We start from the raw sequence: 19,262 nt of genomic DNA on the forward strand, positions 1-19,262 counted from the left end.
TGGGGAGCGGTTTCCTTTCATTGAAGAGGAGAGTGTTAAGCTACCTGTCTCCCGGATTCTGTGTGTCTGTCTCTGCCTCTCTTGTCCCCCGACTGCAGCTGCGACAGCTGCCACGGTCCCTGCCCTCTCTGCCCTCCCCCACCCCACTCTGGATGACAGGGTGGGGAGGTGGGGGTGGGGGGGTGGGGGGAGGGCACTCACTGGAGCTGATTGATGATGACCATTCGCACGTGCTCGCGGGCCTTCAAGATCTTCTCCAGCCGGTGGATGTCGTACGTGTTGGGGTTCCGGAACGGGATGTCGTCGGGCAGGCCCGTGACCTCCACGGCGTCCGGGCTGTCCCGGATCAGTTTGTAAGGGACCAGCACAGGCCGGTTCAGGCCCAGGGCCTCGCCTGCAAGACATGGTGGGTCAGCGCCGGGGGAAGATGTCCGCCGTGGGAGGCCACGCCCTCCGAGGACAGGGCTGGATCCCGGCGTGGTCCAGCTCCGTGGCCACCGCACTACAGAGTTTAAAAAATCAATACACGCCTTTTTAAAAAATCCGCTTAGCAAAACCATAAATCTAATACCCAGCGCTGAGAATGAAACCGGCACTTGAGCGCGTCCACCTGGTAAAACAGATGTGTGTTCCCACGGTAGAATAAATACAAAGTCCTTCCTTATTATTTATACTTACATTAATCTATTATTAATTACTTATGAATGATAGGACGGGGTGTCTTGGGTGTGTTTTTTTTTTTTTTTTAAAGATTTTCTTTATTTATTTGATAGACAGAGATCACAAGCAGGCAGAGAGGCAGGCAGAGAGAGAGGAGGAAGCAGGCTCCCCGCTGAGCAGAGAGCCCGATGCGGGACTCGATCCCAGGACCCTGAGATCATGACCTGAGCCGAAGGCAGAGGCTTTAACCCACTGAGCCACCCAGGCGCCCCTTGGGTGTGTTTTCCAAGATTCTGAAGCGCGTTCGAGGACGCAGAGCAAGTCAGGTTGGCCAACGGCTGGTGATCCCACGGGCTGGCTCTGGGTGACCAGGCCACCGGTGACTGGCTCTGGGTCACCAGTGCCGTTCTCCCCGCCTTCATCCCCGTTTGAATTTTGATGTCACCATGACAAGTGACAGACGACCCCAACAACGGCCAACCCCAACAAGAGTCGCGTGTCACTTTCAGGACGAAACCCCAACTCCTTGGTTGGCCTGCCTGCCCTTCCCCGCGCCTCGGGGCCTCCCCCAGCTGCTTGCTCCAGGTCCTCTGGCTTCCTTGCTGGTCCTCAGTCGCCCAGCTGTCCCCAACGCCCCGCAAGCTTTTCCTGGCACGCGTGTCCTCTCCTGACATTTGAGCGTCAGCTAACGTGTCCCATTCTCCCAGGGGCTTTCCTGCCCCATCCCCCAGGCCCGCGACCCTTTATCCTGCTCCTGCTTCTCTGTTCTCACTCTCCGAAACTCTACTTAAAAATATTTTTTATTACTGTTTCCCTGCTACGGTGCAAAATGGAAATGATACTGAATTCATCACAAGTAAAGCATCTGGCACAGCTCGGCACTCAGTGACCTAAAAATCTCGACTGTAACCATACTATCGTTATTATTATTATTATTATTATTATTATTTTAAGAATTTTATTTATTTATTAAAAGATTTTATTTATTTATTTATTTGACAGAGATCACAAGTAGGCAGAGAGGCAGGCAAAGAGAGGGGAGGAAGCAGGCTCCCTGCGGAGCAGAGAGCCCGATGCGGGGCTTCGATCCCAGGACTCTGGTATCATGACCTGAGCTGAAGGCAGAGGCTTATCCCACTGAGCCACCCAGGCACCCCGAGAATTTATTTTATTTTTAAGAATTTACTTTTTACGTATTCTCTACACCCAACGCGGGGCTCGAACCTGTCACCCTGGACCGAGAATCGCACACTCCCCCCACGCACCGAGCCAGCTGGACGCCCAGTAACCGTATTATGAACTGTCCCATCTGGGCTCTGCCGTGGCACCCTGGACGCCTTCCCCTGGCATGGCACGGCCCTAACCCACTCCGTGACCACCTCCCCACACACATTCAGAGCCCCAGGATGGCAGGGATCAGACCCCTTGCCATGGAGTCCTCACAGCTAAACGTGTGCGGGACAGGTGAGCTCACCAGCTCTTGGCTGTGGCCATAGCCTCTGCTACGTGACCCAGCCCTAGAGCAGCGGAATGGCTGACCGCCACCACCGCCCTGGGTGCCCCAGATGGGCTCTTTCCCCCTCCTCCGACGGGGGACGTGGGGGGGTCAGCTCCCACCAGTCATGGGCAGGGCAGCTGGCAGGGGCGGGGGTGGGCGGGACTGGAGGCAGCAGGGCTGGCTGTAGAGGGAGGAGGGGCTGCCCAGGGAGGCCGGCCCAGCAGACCCGGCCCAGCAGACCCGGCCCAGCACCCAGCAGACCCCACTCCTCATGCACTGACCGTATTTCTCGTTGAAGAGCTCCTTCACCTGCTCGCGCAGGATAACCTTCTCCCCGAGTCTGTTGGCGTCATCTTCATCTAGGAGAGGAAGACAAGGCGGCTGTGAAGGTCAGCCCGGGCCAGCCCCTGGACGGGCTCCCGTGCGGCAAACCCCCCCCCCGCCCCCCCCCCCCCCGCCCGCCCACAGAGCTTAGTATCAGGCAGCCTTGTTTCTGGCTTCGGTGGTCTGTTCTCCAATCCATCCGCCCCCCTGCCCCGAAAAGCTTCCCCGGCGCGGCCCCCCCGCCGTGTCCGGCCCAGAGCACTCTGAGGCCAGGGAGGCAGGGGACCTGCTTGGAGGAAGGAACTCCCGGCCTCGTGTGGGTGGTGCACACTCAAAGCGCCTCCAAGTGTGACGGGAGAGCCGAAGCAGGAGGCAGGGTGCCCACCCCCATCTGCAAATCCAGGCGGGCTCCCTGGAGGAGCGGGCTGTTGGAATCTTCTCTCGGAAGGCAGGCAGGGGTCTTGGGATGGATGGGCTGAGGTGGGGTGGGAAGTACTGGCCCAGGCCGGTCTGCTGGATGTGGCTGGAGCATGGGGGCTAGACTGAGCTGGGCTGTCGGAAACTTGCCCCGATTGCTGGGGGATCCTGAGCCAGAGGCTCCTGAGCAGGGAGACAGGTGCGCTGCCGGAGCAGGGGGTCTGCACACGCTCCCCACCCAGGGCCCAGGGCAGACCTCCATGGGCACCTGCTGTTGGACCCTCGGCTCCCCTCAGCCCTGTTCTGGGTCTAAAGGAGCAGCTGGGAAACTCCTGAGTCGGGGCCCAGGGGGCCAGCCGGGCTGGGGGATGTTCAGGATGTGGAGGGGACGCAAGGGTCCTGGGACAGAGGGGCCTGCGGGCTCGTGTCCTGGGCTGGAGATCCAGGAGGGGTGCCCTGAGCAGGCAGGGCCTCCAGCAGACAGGGGTGGGGGCAGAGGGTGGAGCGGAAGCGGGCGGGGAGCCAGGGCCCGGGAGATGCGGGGCAGAGCAGACAGAATGGGTTTGTGGAGAAAAACAATTCCTGTTTTAATCCGGAAAATCTCACAGAACTTAGTTCAAGTTCAGAGGCCAAGGCAGGCACTGCGCCTGGCGGGCCGGGCCTCCCTCCCCGGTCTGCCTGCCCCGGCCTCCCGATGCCCCTCCCTCCCCCACCACCCTGTGCCCTGTGCGGTCCCGGTCATGTCCACGCTCCAGACTCTGGACCAAGGTCTGCCGTATCTCCGAGTTTCTGCATGTGTCTCTTCAACCATGACCTTCCAGCCACCTGGGTGCCCCTGAGACCCGGCAGACGTCCGGCATCCCAGATAACAACACCCCTTTCCTGTGTCCCCCTCCCTGGGAATCACAGTCCCATCAGTCGGGCCAAGGCACTGAACTCAGCCCCCCTGAGAGCCCCCTCCTCCCCACATCCCCCCAACACGGCCTTTCTAGACAGTCTTCAGGACCTCACGGTGGCAAGAGTCAACGTGACCCTTCTCCAGGTCCTGAGGGGACAACCTGACAGACTCCTGGGCCCAAGGGCCCCCCAGAGCCTGTGCGGGAGTGGGCAGATGCTGTCCATTTCCCTCGCCCCCACCCCCAGCATTCCCCGGGGGGCCAGGATTCCGCCCAGACCCGGCGGCACCCATGGGGCACGGAGGGATGGCCTGGTCTAAAGCGGGGGATGGGGAGGGACACTGGGTGACCAGTTGACTACCAGTGCAGGGCATGCGGTGGGGGGTTCCTAACCCAGCTGAGAATCAGGGAGGGCTTCCCAGAGGAGGTGCTGCTGCCGGGTGTTCAGCACCTCCTGTGTGCACAGCGCCAGGCCTCAGAAAGGGCGCCTCTTGGCTCCTCCTTGCTCTTTGTTTTTGTTCATTTTTTAATTAAAAAAATTTTTTTTGGTTTTTATTTAATTTGGAGGAAGGAAGTTCCCGCTGTGTCCCTGCGCCGGCCCCGACGGGGAGAGCCAGGCTCCCTGCTGGTGCCTGGGTGGCCCAGCCAGGTAACCCTCTGGGTCGGCCGTGGGCAGGTCACGAGCCCCCTTTGTGACAGAGCCGGGTTCCTGCCACCACGGCACAGGTCGCACACTCACCATCGGGAGAGGCTGTGGCCAGGCCTGCTGGTCCCCAGGGACTGTCCCCAGGACTGTGGGGGGAGCTGATGCTCTCGCTAGCCTGGGCTGGGGCAGGACAGGCCCCCGGGAACCATCTCCTCTGAGTCTGGTCTGCATGTGGGCAACACAAACCCAGGAAACTGTCCCCGAGAACACAGGGTAGGGCAGGGAGCACAGCCACTGTGGGGCCGTGTGGGGCCTCGGCCATAAACCCAGTCTGAAGGGCAAGCCCTGCGGCCCGGAGGTAAGAGTGTTTACTCCGCTATCGGACCACTGGGGTTCAAATCCTCTGTTACAAGCTTGTGACCTTGAGCGATTCTCCAAACTGTTGGATTTCCTCGTTTGGAAAGGTCTGGCACCAAACCTGTTCTGGGGGGAACAGTCTGAGCTCCCCTGAACCCAGACTGGCTATAAAGGATGCCAGTGTCTGGAGACATTTCAGAACGCTCTCCACTTGGAGACATCACACTTAGGGACCCACATGGAGTGTGGGTGCCCCCAGGGCACCTGTCTGAATGTCTGCATGATTGGGGAGGAAGGGGGTCCCCAAGGGCCTGTGACGGGGGCGGGGGGGGTCCCTGGCTGAGCAGACTGCAAGGCAATCTTGGTTCTACCCCTAATGCTGTGTGATGTTTGGAAAGTCACTCGACTTCTCTGGGCCTGTTCCTACATCCCTCAGCCGGGGAACCTTCGGGATCCCCTGACGTCACGTATAAAAAGTCGAAGGCCCCGTCACCAGAATCAGGTTGTCGCTGATGCTATTTAGATCAATGCTTCCGTTATCCTGGGGTATCAGGGAATTAAACGTCATGCAGGGGACCTCCGGGTAACGGATGCTTCTTCTCTCCAGTCCCCCGGGTTTGTCGTACCCATTCTGGGAGGGCCACTTACTAAAATGCATCGAGTGCCCCTTTCTTAGGTAGTACCTCGTGGGGTAGAGAGGTCCCCCTCGGGATCTCCCGGGCCAGAAAGTGCTGCACCTGCCCCCGCAGAGACCTGGACCCCCTCCACCCCTCTCCCCCCGCAGGGACCCCCTTCGAGGACAGGCCCGCCCTGTCAGCGTTTCTGCCGCCTCCCCCACCCCTGCTCCTGCCAGCTTATTGGTCTCCGTCACTCCATGGGCCCCAGTAGCTCTCATCTGGCTGTTTCTAATCTGCCGTCTGTTAGCCTGAGGATTAACTGAATTTTGCCCGGGGGAAGAACGCAACCAGGCTTATTAAATCACCGCCAAGCTGGGTCCACAATCAGAGACCAGCAGGCTCCGGGTGCCGACTGCAGGGGCCCCACAGTCCTCTGCCCGGGAGCAAAGTATGAGAACCCCGAACACCGGGGGGGCCTCCCCGCACCGGCTGGAGGTCCGCGGCTCGGACTGATGTCTGTACACGGACTGTCAGGATCGTGCGGGGCCAGGAGGAGCCCGTCACAAGGGACAAGCTGCTCAGAGGGACACGACGCCCCCCTCCCCTCTCCCAGTGCTTCCGTGGGACCTCTCTGCGAGGCCTGGGCTGGGCCATGCAGGCGTCACGTAGACCCTCAAGAGAACAGAGGTGGGGGATATCCACGGGGGTCCCCCTGTTGACGGGACAGCTGCCCCCGCATGCCTCCTGCCCGGGCCCTGCAACTTGCACACCTCCCTTTCCTGGCTCCGGACCTTCACCAGAGCAGGAAGACACGCTCAGCTTCACCTGTTCGCCCCTCTCAGCCCGGCGTGCAGGTGCAGCAGGAATTCCATCGGTGGCTCCGAGAGGCCACGAGTGCACGGCAGTGGGGAGGGGCCCTCGCCCCCGTGCCTGCTCTCCCAGACCCCCGAGAAACTTCTTACACGTGCCAAAGGAAACAGGGTCCAGAGGTCTAACGGCACCCGTAGTCACAGGAAAACCACAAAGCGCCCGGAGCGGCCGAGGACCGCAGAGGTGCAGGGTCCCCCTGGAACCGCACGGAGCAGCAGACGCGAGCCGGGGCCGTGTCACACGTCAGTGTCGCCTTACGTAAGGCTGAGCGAGGAAAGCGAGTCCAGACTTGACACACGAGGGCACACCTCGCTGATATAAGTAAAAAGCGGGGTGCCCAGGGGGGCTCAGTCAGTTAAGCGGCTGACTCTCGGTTTCGGCTCAGCTCGTGATCTCGGGGTCGTGAGATCGAGCCCCGCGTCGGGCTCGGCGCTCAGTGTGGCGTCTGCTTGACATTCTCCCTCCCTCGCCCCCTCCTTCCGTCCCCTCCCGGCCCCTCTCTGAAATAAATAAATACATCTTCAAAAAAGGTAAAAAGCATGCAAAAGGAACAATTTCAGTTTCAGCAAACATGACACATCACAGAGCCCCTTCCGAGGTCAGCCTGTGAGCCGTGCGCGGACCTTAGATATGCTGGACGTTTTTCTTACACATATACACCGACGACGGTAGAGTTTAATTTAGAAACCGGGCACAGTAAAGAGATGAGCAACTGATGATGGTAAAACTGAATTGTAACAATGTACGTAGGATATTGTAACAAAGTCACGAGAATGTGGTCTATTTCTCTCTGTGAACATCACACTGTGGTTCCCCTTCTTGTGATGACGTAAGAGGATAAGACGCCCACCGGGGGAGGAGCAGCGAGGGGGATCAGGGATGCAGAGGCCGGACGTGCCGTTGGCCTACTGTCCCTGGAGAACAGTGGCCGGCCTCTGGACCGCAGCTGATCGCGGGCGGCAGAACGGCACAAAACGTATCCGCAAATTAGGGGAGCGGCTGTATTTGTTCCGGGGAGAGAGGAGGGCAGGATGAGGGCGTGCACGGGGGTGGGGGCATGTTATCTGCCCTGTTTTGTTTGTTTGTTTGTTTGTTTTAAGATTATTTATTTATTTGACAGTCGGAGATCACCAGTAGGCAGAGAGGCAGGCAGAGAGAGAGGGGGAAGCAGGCTCCCGGCTGAGCAGAGAGCCCGATGTGGGACTCGATCCCAGGACCCTGAGATCATGACCTGAGCCGAAGGCAGAGGCTTTAACCCACCGAGCCACCCAGGCGCCCCTACCGGCCCTGTTTTAATTCTCGGATGGCAGCGGGCTCACGGGGTTCACTGCCGTATCGCTGACCAAGCAGACACAGGAGCAGGAACAGGAACAGAAAGAATTAAAAAAAAAAAGAATGTGTGCTACCTGCACTCCGGTATGTAAAAATCACTAGTGGAGGAACTCAAGACATCTGAACAGAAAGCCTGCGGTTTAGTTAAGCATATGCTACCGATCAAGGTTGAATTCTTAGTGTTGACAAAGGTACGCGGTTCTGCCGACGCCGTGTGGGTCAAAGGGTCTATCTGGGGAGTCCAGGCTATCTTGGCAACTCTTTGGCGATTAAAAATGATCTCAAAATAAAAAGCTTAAGCGAACCATCGTCAGACGCAGGGATGACCGACGGCAGAGCCGGTCCTGGACCCGGGATCAGGACTGATCTGGCCAGTGCTCGAGGTCCAGTGGGGAGGGGGACAAGGGAGGGAAGGAGGCTTGCCTTCCTCCCCAGAGTCTCCTCGGACAGGGCTCTGCGTCACATGCATCCCTCTCCCTTCCCTGGTCGGGTGCTCCCCGCCCCTCCCTGGAGCCCAGCTTTGTGACCTCTAGCTGTACCGAAGGTCTAGAACAGAGGGCTCTCTGGCTGGAGCCTCCCCTGCTAGGGTTGGAGATTTGCCCTTAACGCCTCACGACAAGCCTGACTTCCAGCGCATGGTCCCATTCTACAGATAAGGACACTGAGGCTCAGAGGAGTCAAGGTGCTCACCCAACATCACGAAGGCCGCAAGGTCTGTGATCGGCAGCACTAACACTAAAACCCAGTCTCTCTGACCCGTGGGTACTGCTTTCCCCTCGGAGAGTGGCCCGCACCTTCTCGAGGGCCTTTGTACCAACCTGAACTTGCTGTCCAGGCTTGGCAAACACCAGGTCTCCTTGTGGGGGTTCATCTGGGATCCTGGCGCCAGCCACGCACATGGCCCTTCCCAGGGGAAATCTTCTCCGTCCTGTCCCGTTCCTTCCTCCCAGGTCCCGGCAATGCGCGCCAGACATCACTGATGTCACTGACCCAAGGCCAGGCAGGCCCCGGGCTGACCTGGGGCCGGGACCAGCCAGGCACACCGCGCCCTGAGCACCAGGGGCAGGACAATAGCGCCCCCTCCTGGGAGAGACGGACAGATCTGGCCCCTGGGCTGCAGGAACCAGGACACAGGGAACGCATTTCTGCGGCATCACCAGGGGTGCGGGGCCTGATTCCCAGGATGCGACCAGTGTCTGTACAACAGCAGCTCAGGCTGCCGCCAAACACAGGAGGACAGTCGCTCCCTGTGGCACGTGCACGGAAACGTGTCGGCTCTCACCCATGTGTCCAAGAGAGGAAAGCCCTAGCGCCCGCGACGACGCCCAACGCCAAGCGACTGATAGAGAAGTCAAGGTCTCGCGCGCAGCCGGGCACTGTTCTCACAGCTCCGCGTGGATCCATCCCCTTAATCCTTCCAACAACCCTCTGTGGCTGGCCCTGGGACTACCTCCGCTTTACAGACAGGGAAACTGAGGTAGGGAGAGACGCGCTACCTGGGCCGGTGACACAGCGAGTGAGCGGGGTCGGGACTGCCCCCCGACTTGCAACCAGCTGGCAGGAAGACAGAGTGTCCCAAACCCAGGCTTGTGGCCGTGCTGACTGCTGATCAGGACCTTGCTTCCACGCGTGGGGGAAGGAAGAAAGAGCATCCGTCTCGTCTCTGCACCCCCAACCCCCAACCCACATGTCCCACTGCCTCTCAGAACGCCTTTGATTCTGCATGTCCCCGAGCGGCCTCTCCATGGCTCCCTCAAACCTGTCCCTCTTCTCTGGGCTTCCTTCCCTGGGGTCCCCCTCCTGGTCGCCCAGGAGAGACACTTCGGCTGCCTCCAACCCCGGAGCAGGCAGAGTCACGGCTTCCCCCAAGCTGTCCCCGTCCCAGTCCCGGGAAGCCTGGGACTACGGTTCTTTACACGACAGAAGACACTGGCTGGTTTAGGTAAAGGTCTCGAGATGCGGAGGTCATGCTCAATTACCCAAGGGGGCCCTAACAGTGATCATTAGAGTCCTTCCAAGGAGGCAAGAAGGTCAAAGGCAGGAGGAGTTGAGCCAACAGAAGCAGAGGTCAACGTGAGAGCTTCAGAGCTGGAGGAGGGGGTTTCTGGAAAGTGAGAAAGACCAGAGCCTCCCGAGGGACCTGCCCGTCCACTCATCTCGGGTTCCCTACCTCTGCAACTCATGGGGAAAAATACTCGTGTTGCTTCAAGGCACCATGTCGGGGTGATCTGGCCCAGCAGCCAGAGGAAACCCGTGCCAACCCCACGTATCCCCATCATCCACCAATGCCAGAGAAACCTCTGGCAAGCCAAGCCCATGGCGAGTTAGGCCTCAGAACTGCTCCTCTCATGGCGGGAGAACTTCCCGCTTGGCCTCCCCAAGACCATCCTCGGCTCTGCAAGTCGCATCGATCGCTCTCAGGAGGCTAGGAGACCCCGTCCTTCCTTTGCTTGAAGCCTGCTGGGGACTCTGGTGTTGCTGTCCATGGGGCAAACCCCTCCTCCCTCCCCTGGCAACCGAGCTCCTCTGCTGGGGCTACTCTTCCTGTTTCCCACCCCAGAGACAGCACACTGGGAACTCGGGGCTCCCCTACGTCACAGGGCCTGGAGGGGGACCTTCATCTCCTCCCCCACCTTGAGTGGCATCTGTAATCCTGCGGGGGGGGGGGAGGGGCTGGGTCCTGCTGAGGAGCCACCACGGCTCCATCCCAGGACCCCGAGATCATGACCTGAGCCAAAATCAAGAGTCGGATGCTTAACTGACTGCGCCTGCCCAGGGCGCCCCAAAAGTCCAGGTTCTCATCCAGCCTCCCGCAGTCTGCCTCTCTCCCCACTTCCACCTCATCTACCACTTCCCCCACCTGCTTCCTCCCACACCCTGGCAGGTGACCCCAGGGCCTTTGCCTACACTGCCCTTCTCTCTGCCTGCACTGCCCTTCTCTGGCCACCCCCGGGCTCCCAACCTCCCCCTTGAGTACTCCCCAGACGCCCTCCCAGAGGGCCCACCACCTAGTTCATGTTGCAACCCCCACCTAAAAATAACCGCAACCTCCCCCCATCCGCTTCCCCGCCTCCCGAGCGCACATCTGACACACTTTAACACTTGGTGCGTGATTTTCCGCAGCCACACCAGAACGGCGTCTCTGTGAGGCAGGATTTTCTTTTCTTTTCTTTTTTTTAAAACTTGTGTTGAGCAAAAGCCCTGCACCCAGCCCAGCGGAGTGCCCAGCAGCTGAGCTCCCAAAGGGGAAGGTCCTGCTCCCTGTGCCTGCGGCAGGCTTCAGGATAGGGCTGCCTGTCCCCTACTCCTACCTCCTACTGCGGCGCCTCTTTTGTCCCCAGAGCTGTCCTTAGCAGGCCGGGCAGACAGAGTCCCCCCGGTCAACCACGCGCGCTGAGTCCCCCAACGCCTGTGGCCCAGAGACGCGTTTATCGGCCAGCGAGAACTTCTGATCTGCACCCCGGGGCCCCGGGACCCTCGGAGCCCATCTCAGTCCAGCCCCAATAAAGGCACTGGTTGTTCCTGGGAGCTTGGGTGGTCCCAGCTTGGGAACCAGTTTCAGGGTGGTTTTCTGGAATGCTGCAGAAGAGTCCGAAGCCTCCCCCCCACCCCCCTGCCTTCTGGGGAGCCCACAGCCTAAGGCGCTCTAGGAACCACGGGGTCCCCCTTCCCAACGGGCAGGGCTCCGGGAGGACAGGGCCTGGGGACCACTAGCCCAGTCGGGGGCGGGGTGGGGCTGCGGGGACCCAGTGGGGTCCTCACGGGCCAGGAAAGGGTAGGGGCCTCCCGACCCGACGGCATTCCGCCCCTCCCTGCGTCGCCGCCGGGCCTGGAAGAAAGGAGGCAGCGGGCCAAGAGCGCGGGGCCGGGCAGCCCCGCCGGGCGGGCGTCTGCCCACAAAGGCCTCCGGGCCCCGCCCTGCAGATGCCAGCTCTCCCCGGGAAGGCAGCGGGGAAGCTGTTCCTGGAGCCTAATTAACAAAGAAAAGCAGAGATAATTAAGTGGAGAAACATGTGGCTGGCGCTGGAACCGGGATATCTTTAGAAACGCCAGAAAGGACGGCTTTATTTTGAGCTCTCAAGAGGGGGACAGCGTCGGGAGGGGGGAGGGGGGGGTGCGGGGGCCCCGGGGAAGGGGCGGTGGAGCCAGAGGAGCAGGTGTGTGCGTGTGCGCGTGTGTGTGTGCGCGTGTGTGTGTGCGTGCGCGTGTGCCTGTGCGTGTGCGTGTGTGTCCACCCCGAGGAGGAAAGGACCCTTGGGAGGCTAAAGGGAGGGGGCAGGGGACCGCGGAGGGGTCTAGAGACCGGGGGTCACTTATCCACCGTCACGCAGCTCAGAAGTGGTGGCACCGGTTCCTGAGGGGCCGGAGGGGACTCCGCACTGCCCCCCGCTTTGTCCCCGACCCCCTCTCCTGAGAGCAGCCCCATGCTGGCCCCCTGCTCCAGGAAGCCCACGCGGCGTAGCGGCTGCTGAGTGGCAGGAAGCCCCCCTTCCCCACCGGGCACAGGACCCCAGCCCTCTGCGTGAGAGGCCCTCGGCCCACCCCGCCGCCGCGCTTCTCGGGGCCGAGCTGGGAGCGTGTCGTGGGTCAAGGCGGCTGACTCCTGCCTCTCAGCGGAACGCGACCGAACACCGCTGCTCTTCTAAGGGCAGAGTTTAGGGAGCAGACGGTGTAGGGAGAGCGAGGACCCCCCCACCCCCAGCCCTTGGAAACTTCAGCCCTGCCCTGCAGGGGTGCTGGGCTCCGGCCGCGGGGGACGTCAGCGGAAGAGCCTGCCAAGGCCGGGTCTGCAGGGTCTAGTCCACGCTGCAAAGCCAGGCCTTCCAGGCCCTCCACGCTCCGCCTGGCCGGCCTCGCCGCCTCGCGCCGCCTCCCGCGCGCCCCCGGCCACCCCCACCCCCCGGGCCCCCCGCGCCTCCCCGCCCTGCCCTGGCCGTCCGCGTGGGACCTTCCCGCTTCACAAGGAGGGAAACCGAGGCCCAGGCAGGCGAACCTGACTTCCTGGAGTCACACAGGAAGTCGGCAGCTCTGCTCTGTCTCCGCGACCCGGAGCCCCTGTTCTGGGGGTGGGGGGGGATGTGGAGGAGGGGGGCTGCTGCTTGGTTTCTGGCTGAGGGTCCCCGGAGCCGGCAGGGGGGGCCGCGCCGCTGGGGGGGGCCAGGGACCGGAGCAGAGGACACGGGCCTGGGTCCCCAGGACCCTGCATTTGCCCAGCGGGCGCTGGGGTTGGGTGGCTGGGCCTGTCCCTCGCTCGTGGTTCCCAAACACCAGGGCGGGGCCCTGCGGAAGCTGGGGAGCTGGGAGGCCCCGGGAAGCGATGGGGCGGGTGACCACCTTGCCTCTGAGCCTTTCCAGAGCTCCCTCTCACCAGGCAGGGGACAGTGAAGCTTTAAAGGCGGCTCCCGCTGGGACGTGGGGGCTCCGATCTCCACTCAAATGCCCCCAGTGACGGGGAGTTCACTACCCAACAAGGCGCCACCGCCCCCCTTTTTCTGCCACTGCCATTCGAGAATAGTTCTAGAATGTCATTTTCTTGATCCCTCTTGTGCCTCCCAGAAGGGCCCGGCTCTCAGCTCTTCTTACCAGCAAATTCTTCCACTTCCTCCCCCCACCCCACCCCGTTCCTTCACAGGCTCTCCTCCTGCAAGGTCTCCCAGTGGTCAGTGTGTCCCCTGGCCCATCTCCGAGGGCGACCCACTGGCCTGAGTGCTGGCGGCAACTGCCACCTCCGCGCGGACCGTGCCCAGCCCCGTCGCCGCCTCGCGTGCAAACACCGATCGGGTCCCACCAAGTGCGACAGGCCCCGACCCAGCCTCGGGCCTGGGTACCACCATCGCTCTTCCAGAATGTTCCGCCCGGCCTCCCCTGCCACTCTTCGGCCACCTCTAGATCCTAGCACCACCCACCTCCGGGGCCTGCTGCCTCCTGCCTGGGGTCAGCCTCCTCAGCCCTCCCCTGGCTTCACCACCCCAGTTTTGCTTTTCCAATCCACCCCTGGTGGGTGGCAGCCTGGTTACCATGGTAACCGTAAGACAATATGAGGCGGATCCTGTCATTTCGTCGACTCAGAAAGCAAGTCTCCAGTGCCACCAGAGAGAGCCTGAATCACCGGTGAAGTTTCTGGTCCAGGCCTTTTCTAATTCTGGCCTCACTCTTTGCTCCCCCAACCCCTGTGCCTCCGCACCGCAAGAGCCCAGACCTGGGTACAACTTGGGCCCCGGGCTAACCCCGGCTGCCGCCTGCAGCCTCACTCAGTGTGCTCAGCTGTGAAATGGGCGTGATCACAGCATCGACCCGACAGGCTTGAGAAGGGCTCCGAGCGGCCGTGTGAGAGGCCTTCCCCGGCCTCCTGGCAGGAAGCTAGGTCTCCAGCGGGGAGAAGGGCTGGTCTTTGCCGCAGGTGGCACCGAGCTCATGACCGGGGGCTCGGGGACACCCACCTGGCTCCCATCACATTTCCTGGGGAGCAACGCATAGGCAGACGCACCTTCCAAGCCCCCAGCCCTCCGTGCCTCGACGGCCACGTCTGAACCTCTTGGTCACCCACAGGGGCGGCCTCTCCCTGGTAACCCACGTCAGGATGGACGGGACTGTCCCTCCCATCTTTCTAGCCGTTGCCTCGAGGACCGGACTCCAGCGGTCTCGCATCGGCGCTGGGGCCCACAGCGCCGCCCCGTCCCTTTCCCGTCTCCCTAGGAGGAGTCAGCAGGGGCTCCGGCACCAGCTCTCAGCTCCCCCTTCCATCCCCGTTTCCCGGGGGGCTGGGGGGCGGCGGGGTCCCTCCTTTTGCCCCTCCCCACCCCCATCACTCATTTTTCTAGAATCACGCTGCGGCTCTTACCTCTAAAACCCTACTCCTCTCCCACTGCAGCCGGCAGCCCTGCCCCATCTCTCTCCTGCCCCTGGAGCGATCCATTTCTCCGCTCTCCATCCCTCCTGAGCCGGCCGCAGCACCCAGGTCCCCTCCCTGGAACGGCTGCTAACCCCGCTGCCCACGACCTCTGGGGGTTGCTCAACCCCACGGGCCGGTCTCTGGTCTCCCATACGTGACCTCGCCCACAGCATCTGGCCCAGACGCTTGGCTTCTGGCCGCCTGTCTCTCCAACACCTGAGCGTGGGAGGGCCCAGGGCTCACCCTTGGGCCCCTCCAAGCCGTCCACACTCATCCCCATAGTGATCCAGTTTCACGACCAAAACACGCTGCCGGCGGAATCGTCCCCACCCGCATGGCTCCAGCAGGATGCTCTCTCTGACTTACAGATCTGCCTGTCCAACCCGGCCCCTTAGTGTGTGCCTGACAGACCCTGACCCCTCTCGCCCTCCAGCTGCTCAGGACAAAATCTTTGGCGCACACCCCACGCTTAACTGCATCAGCAATCCTGCTAGCCTTACTTCCAAAGTATGTCCAGGGCCTCAGGGCCTTTGCACGGACTCCCTCCCTAGACGCTTCCGCTGGGATTTCGACATGGCTCCGACTCTCATTTCCCTCAGGTCTTAACTCCTGCTGGCCTCTCTAAACCTGTCCTTTTGACAATCCTACCTGTGTTGCATGTCCCCGCGGCAGTCGTCACTATCAAATTCGGTGCTCTTTGTCCTTATCTATCTTCCCCATTAAAAAATAAGCTCCACGAAGGTAGAGACTTTTTTTTTGGTCTATTTTGTATTCCTAGATTCTGCCTGCCACAAAGCAGGCCATATATACGTGTATTTAATATACATACATATTTTATATATATACACAAATATGTATTTTTAGATATATATTTAAAGTTTGAGAGACAGAGTGCGCACAAGCAGGGGACGAGAGAGGGAGAAGCAGACTCCCTGCCGAGCAGGGAGCTTGCCGCGGACCCCAAGATCATGACCCGAAAAGAAGGCAGACGTGCGCCCTTACATATAATATTTTTCAAGTAATATCTACACCCGACGTGGGGCTCGAACTCACAACCCCGAGACCAAGGGCCGCACGCTCTTCCGACAATATATTTTTGTTGTACATAAACATAAACCCTAAGGATTAACTGTGAACCTGAAGGGGCAGAGGCAGGGCCCCTGTTATGGAAGCTGGCAGCCAGAAGGGGGCAGCAAAGAGCCACCCAGCGGGGCTGAAAGCCCAGGGAGGCGCCGGCACAAGCTGTGTGACCTTTAGCGAGTTCCTTAACCTCTCTGAAACTTGCGTTCTTCCTGTAAGACTGGTTACTGGGGGAGACCCCGTGTGCTGCTACGGGAAGGCTTTGTGACTGGCCGGATCACGCGCACGATGTAGAGGTCAGGTGTCCACGGTACGAGGAGCTGTCCGATGGCCCCGGCTGGGGGACGGGACAGTAACTATGACGCAGCCTGACCAGGGAATGTCATCGGGCGGTTTAAAAAACATCAGAAAGTGGTTATGTTTCCAGCGTGTGTGTACGTAAATGTACAGAAAGAACAACAGCGAGCTGTGAAGTTAATAAACTTGGGGAAAATCCGGAAGAAACGGATCATCCTAAAAACGAACAGCCGTCTAGGCACTTAGATTTCTGTGTGTTCCAAACTTCCACCATGGACACATACTCTGCATTTCCCTTCAGTTTTTACGACCTCCTAGAATGTTCTGTGGTTGTTCCTACACCAGCCCCCCGGGCGGAGGGCCTCTCCTTCCTGGGTCACCGATGCTGCTTCCCAGCATTACCCCAAAGAGCCTCTGCTGCTGTGCTGGTGTCCACGGCCGGGGGCCCCTCTGGGTCTGGCTCCAGGGTCACCCAGATCCCTTCCACAGCAAACACGTCCTCTGTGCTCTGTGGGGAACGGTGGCCTGTGGCTCCTGGTGCACATCTGTGCCCGAGAGCTCGATGCCGGGGGCTTTGAGGGACTCTGAGCGACTCCTAGTGCTGTCCCCAGGTAACCGTAAGACAATATGAGGCGGATCCTGTCATTTCGTCGACTCAGAAAGCAAGCCTCCAGTGCCACCAGAGAGAGCCTGAATCACCGGTGAAGTTTCTGGTCCAGGCCTTTTCTAATTCTGGCCTCACTCTTTGCTCCCCCAACCCCTGTGCCTCCGCACCGCAAGAGCCCAGCCCCGCACCTGCCTCCCAGCCCCGCCGGCCCGGCCTCCGTGCTTTAACGCAGTTCAAGCCCACTGAGGCAGCCAGCAGCTCCAACAGTGTGGAGCTCTCCTGTTCTCACTCGCGACGGCTCCTGAGCTCACGCCTGGGTCACCCGGGCCCACTGAAAGGCAGGACTGGAGTTCACACTGGTACGAGCAGAGGGCCCGCCCCCCCCCCCCCTGCAGCCCCAGGTCTCTCCACCAGGCCCCTCCAGCCAGCATGCCGACCCCATTGGGGATCTGTCAAGCGGCTGGCCCTCGGCTCCCCCCACCACCAGAGGCCCGAAATCACACCCACTGTCCTCTGAGACTCAGTCCAAGTCCGTCATTACCCAGGCGCCTGGCCAATACTCCGGAGAAGGACTAACAGACACTGGGGGGGAAACTGAGGCCCGGAAGGCAGAAGTGATGTACCCAGTTGGGATAACACTAAAGGCCTCTGGTATCGTCTCTTTTGCCCCAGAACAAAGCTGGCTCTGAAACGTCCACACCCTCGCCTCACTCTGGCCCAGCCCACGACTCTAGGAAGCATCATGAACAGCGTCATCTTCTTTAGAATTCACTTGTCTCGGAAGGTTCTTGTTAGGAAAGGCTTCTGTGGGAGCCTTTGCTAAATCCCCTAGAAAATCTCAGAGCTAACCTTAACAGGCCTCTCCCTCCAGGAAAGCCTCCCCTTCCCAAGCCCCGCACCTCCCCATGGCACCCCTGATCTGGCCCCTCCCACCCTGTCCCACCCGTGGACCAGACCCTTCCCCAGTCACTGGTCGGCTTGCACTCAAACTCTCTGTAGTAGGAAGCTGCTACACGGGTGGGCTTCTTAGAAGGTTCCAGGCCCTGGGGGACCTCAACAGGGAGGAGCAAGGGGCATCTCTCCAACCTTCGGCATGGACAATTGTCCATGTCGTCTTGTAGGCACCAACGTGGACACATGAGAGTCAAGACTTGGTGGCCCCGTGACCCTAACTCCTTGGCCCTGTGACGCCTTCTGAAACCTGGACACGAGCCCAGGGCAAAGGGGAGGGAAATGAACTCAGACTCTCCACCATGCCATGCGGCCTTTCGTAGAATCTGGTTTAATTCTACATGTCTTGCGCTTCTGAGTTTCCATTCCGTATTTCTGGAAGAGGACGGAAGGAATAGGAAAAGTGTCTTGGCCATGACACGCCACACCCTCCTGGCCACGCTGGTTTCAACCCTGCCCCCGCCCCAGCCACGGCCCCCGGTGTCTCCCCTGTGTGCCTTCGCTTGCGCTGGGCCCTGCGTCTGTACTGTTCTCCTCGTCCCCGAGGCCCGGCTCAATGCCACCTCCTCCAGGAAGCCTTCCTAAACCCCAGGAACAACCGCTGCCACCGTCCCCGTGGCTGAGCACCTCAACGTCACTGCCAGCCTGGGCTGAATGATGCGCCAACGTCTCACTCAAGCGTCAGGATGAAGCCCCCAGGACAGCAGCGGGAAAACAGTCCTCCACAGCCCGCCGGTCACTGCCCACCATTTACCCAATTGTGATCACCTAAGGAGGCAGGTACGCCTTTCCCCATCACAGAGAGGAGCAAGCAGACGCTTGCGGATGGAAAATAAGGCGCCCAGAGTCACATGGGTAGTAAGGGGGGGTGGGGCAGGGATTTGAACCCAGGTCTGAGCACCAGGCTGGGCTTCCCTACAGTCTACACGGTCCACGTGCTGCCACCGGCCCACAGCCCATGTCCGCCGTCCACATGCCCTGGGCACCCGTGTCCGGTGCAGCCCACCTGCCTCCAGACTACGGCACCTGCCGATGTCCCACCTCCCCCAGACCCCAGACCCGAGCTCCCTCTCTGGTTCACCTGGGGACCCCAGGAGCTGGCCTGTGTCAGGAAGCTCCTCTAACTGCCAGTGGGCCACCAGGCTCCCTGGGCTGGGGGGGGCTTGTCAGCGGGATGGCCCAGCCCTGTGGTCTGCGGGAAGGTTGCCGGCGAACCCTCTGCCCCCCTGTGTTCCTCTGCAAAGCTTGACTTTCCTCTACTCGGCGGCTGCTGGGTTATGGACCACCCGCATCATGGGGCCTGCCTGCCTGGAGCCAGGCTTGGGACCCAACGGTCCCTTCACCAGAGGTGGGCATCTGGGCGAGTCACTGATGTTCCCTGGGCCTCCATTTCCTCCACCGTATAAAGGTCACAGGGCAAAGCCTCGTAGCCCAGGTCAGGTGTCAGAACTGAATTCCTTTCCTGCTCGGCAAGTTCATTAACGATTGTGTCTGCCCTCTGCCCCAGGGCAGCAACACACTCAGGCCCCTACAAGGACCCTGCCTTCTGGAAGGAGGGGCTGGGAGCACACAGATGCTCTCTGCGTTTCTGCTCTCCCCCTGCAGGGATGGGGCCTGGGCCTGGGCCAGGCCACAAGGCTTCCCGTCTCTCCATGCACAGGCTCTGGGGTCAAGAACTCAGCAGAGGCAGCGTCAGCCCTGGAGACTCCGGGGCAGCCCAGAGGGCTCCCGAGGCAGTCATGTTGCCCCCGCAGGGACAGGGACAGTCTCTGCTCCTTCAGGGTTTTCTGGTCTTTTTTTTTTTTTTTTGTAATCTCC

General features: G+C 60.7%; 1 protein-coding gene across 3 annotated transcripts in view; it reads right to left on the minus strand.

The window, feature by feature from the left end:
- The window catches only part of GTF2IRD1 (GTF2I repeat domain containing 1), a 96,372-nt gene that overhangs the window by 4,368 nt on the left and 72,742 nt on the right, over positions 1–19,262 (minus strand). For all 3 annotated transcript variants that reach the window (XM_045074944.1, XM_045074942.1, XM_045074943.1), the window contains 2 exons: positions 2,440–2,517; positions 202–394 (listed from right to left, as the gene is read on the minus strand). In XM_045074944.1, coding sequence (XP_044930879.1) covers positions 202–394; positions 2,440–2,517 — 271 coding nt within the window. The remainder of the gene's footprint in view (positions 1–201; positions 395–2,439; positions 2,518–19,262) is intronic.

Source organism: Mustela putorius, unplaced genomic scaffold (genome assembly GCF_011764305.1).
Source record: "Mustela putorius furo isolate JIRA1106 unplaced genomic scaffold, ASM1176430v1.1 tig00000139_pilon_pilon_pilon, whole genome shotgun sequence".
NCBI lineage: Eukaryota > Metazoa > Chordata > Mammalia > Carnivora > Mustelidae > Mustela > Mustela putorius.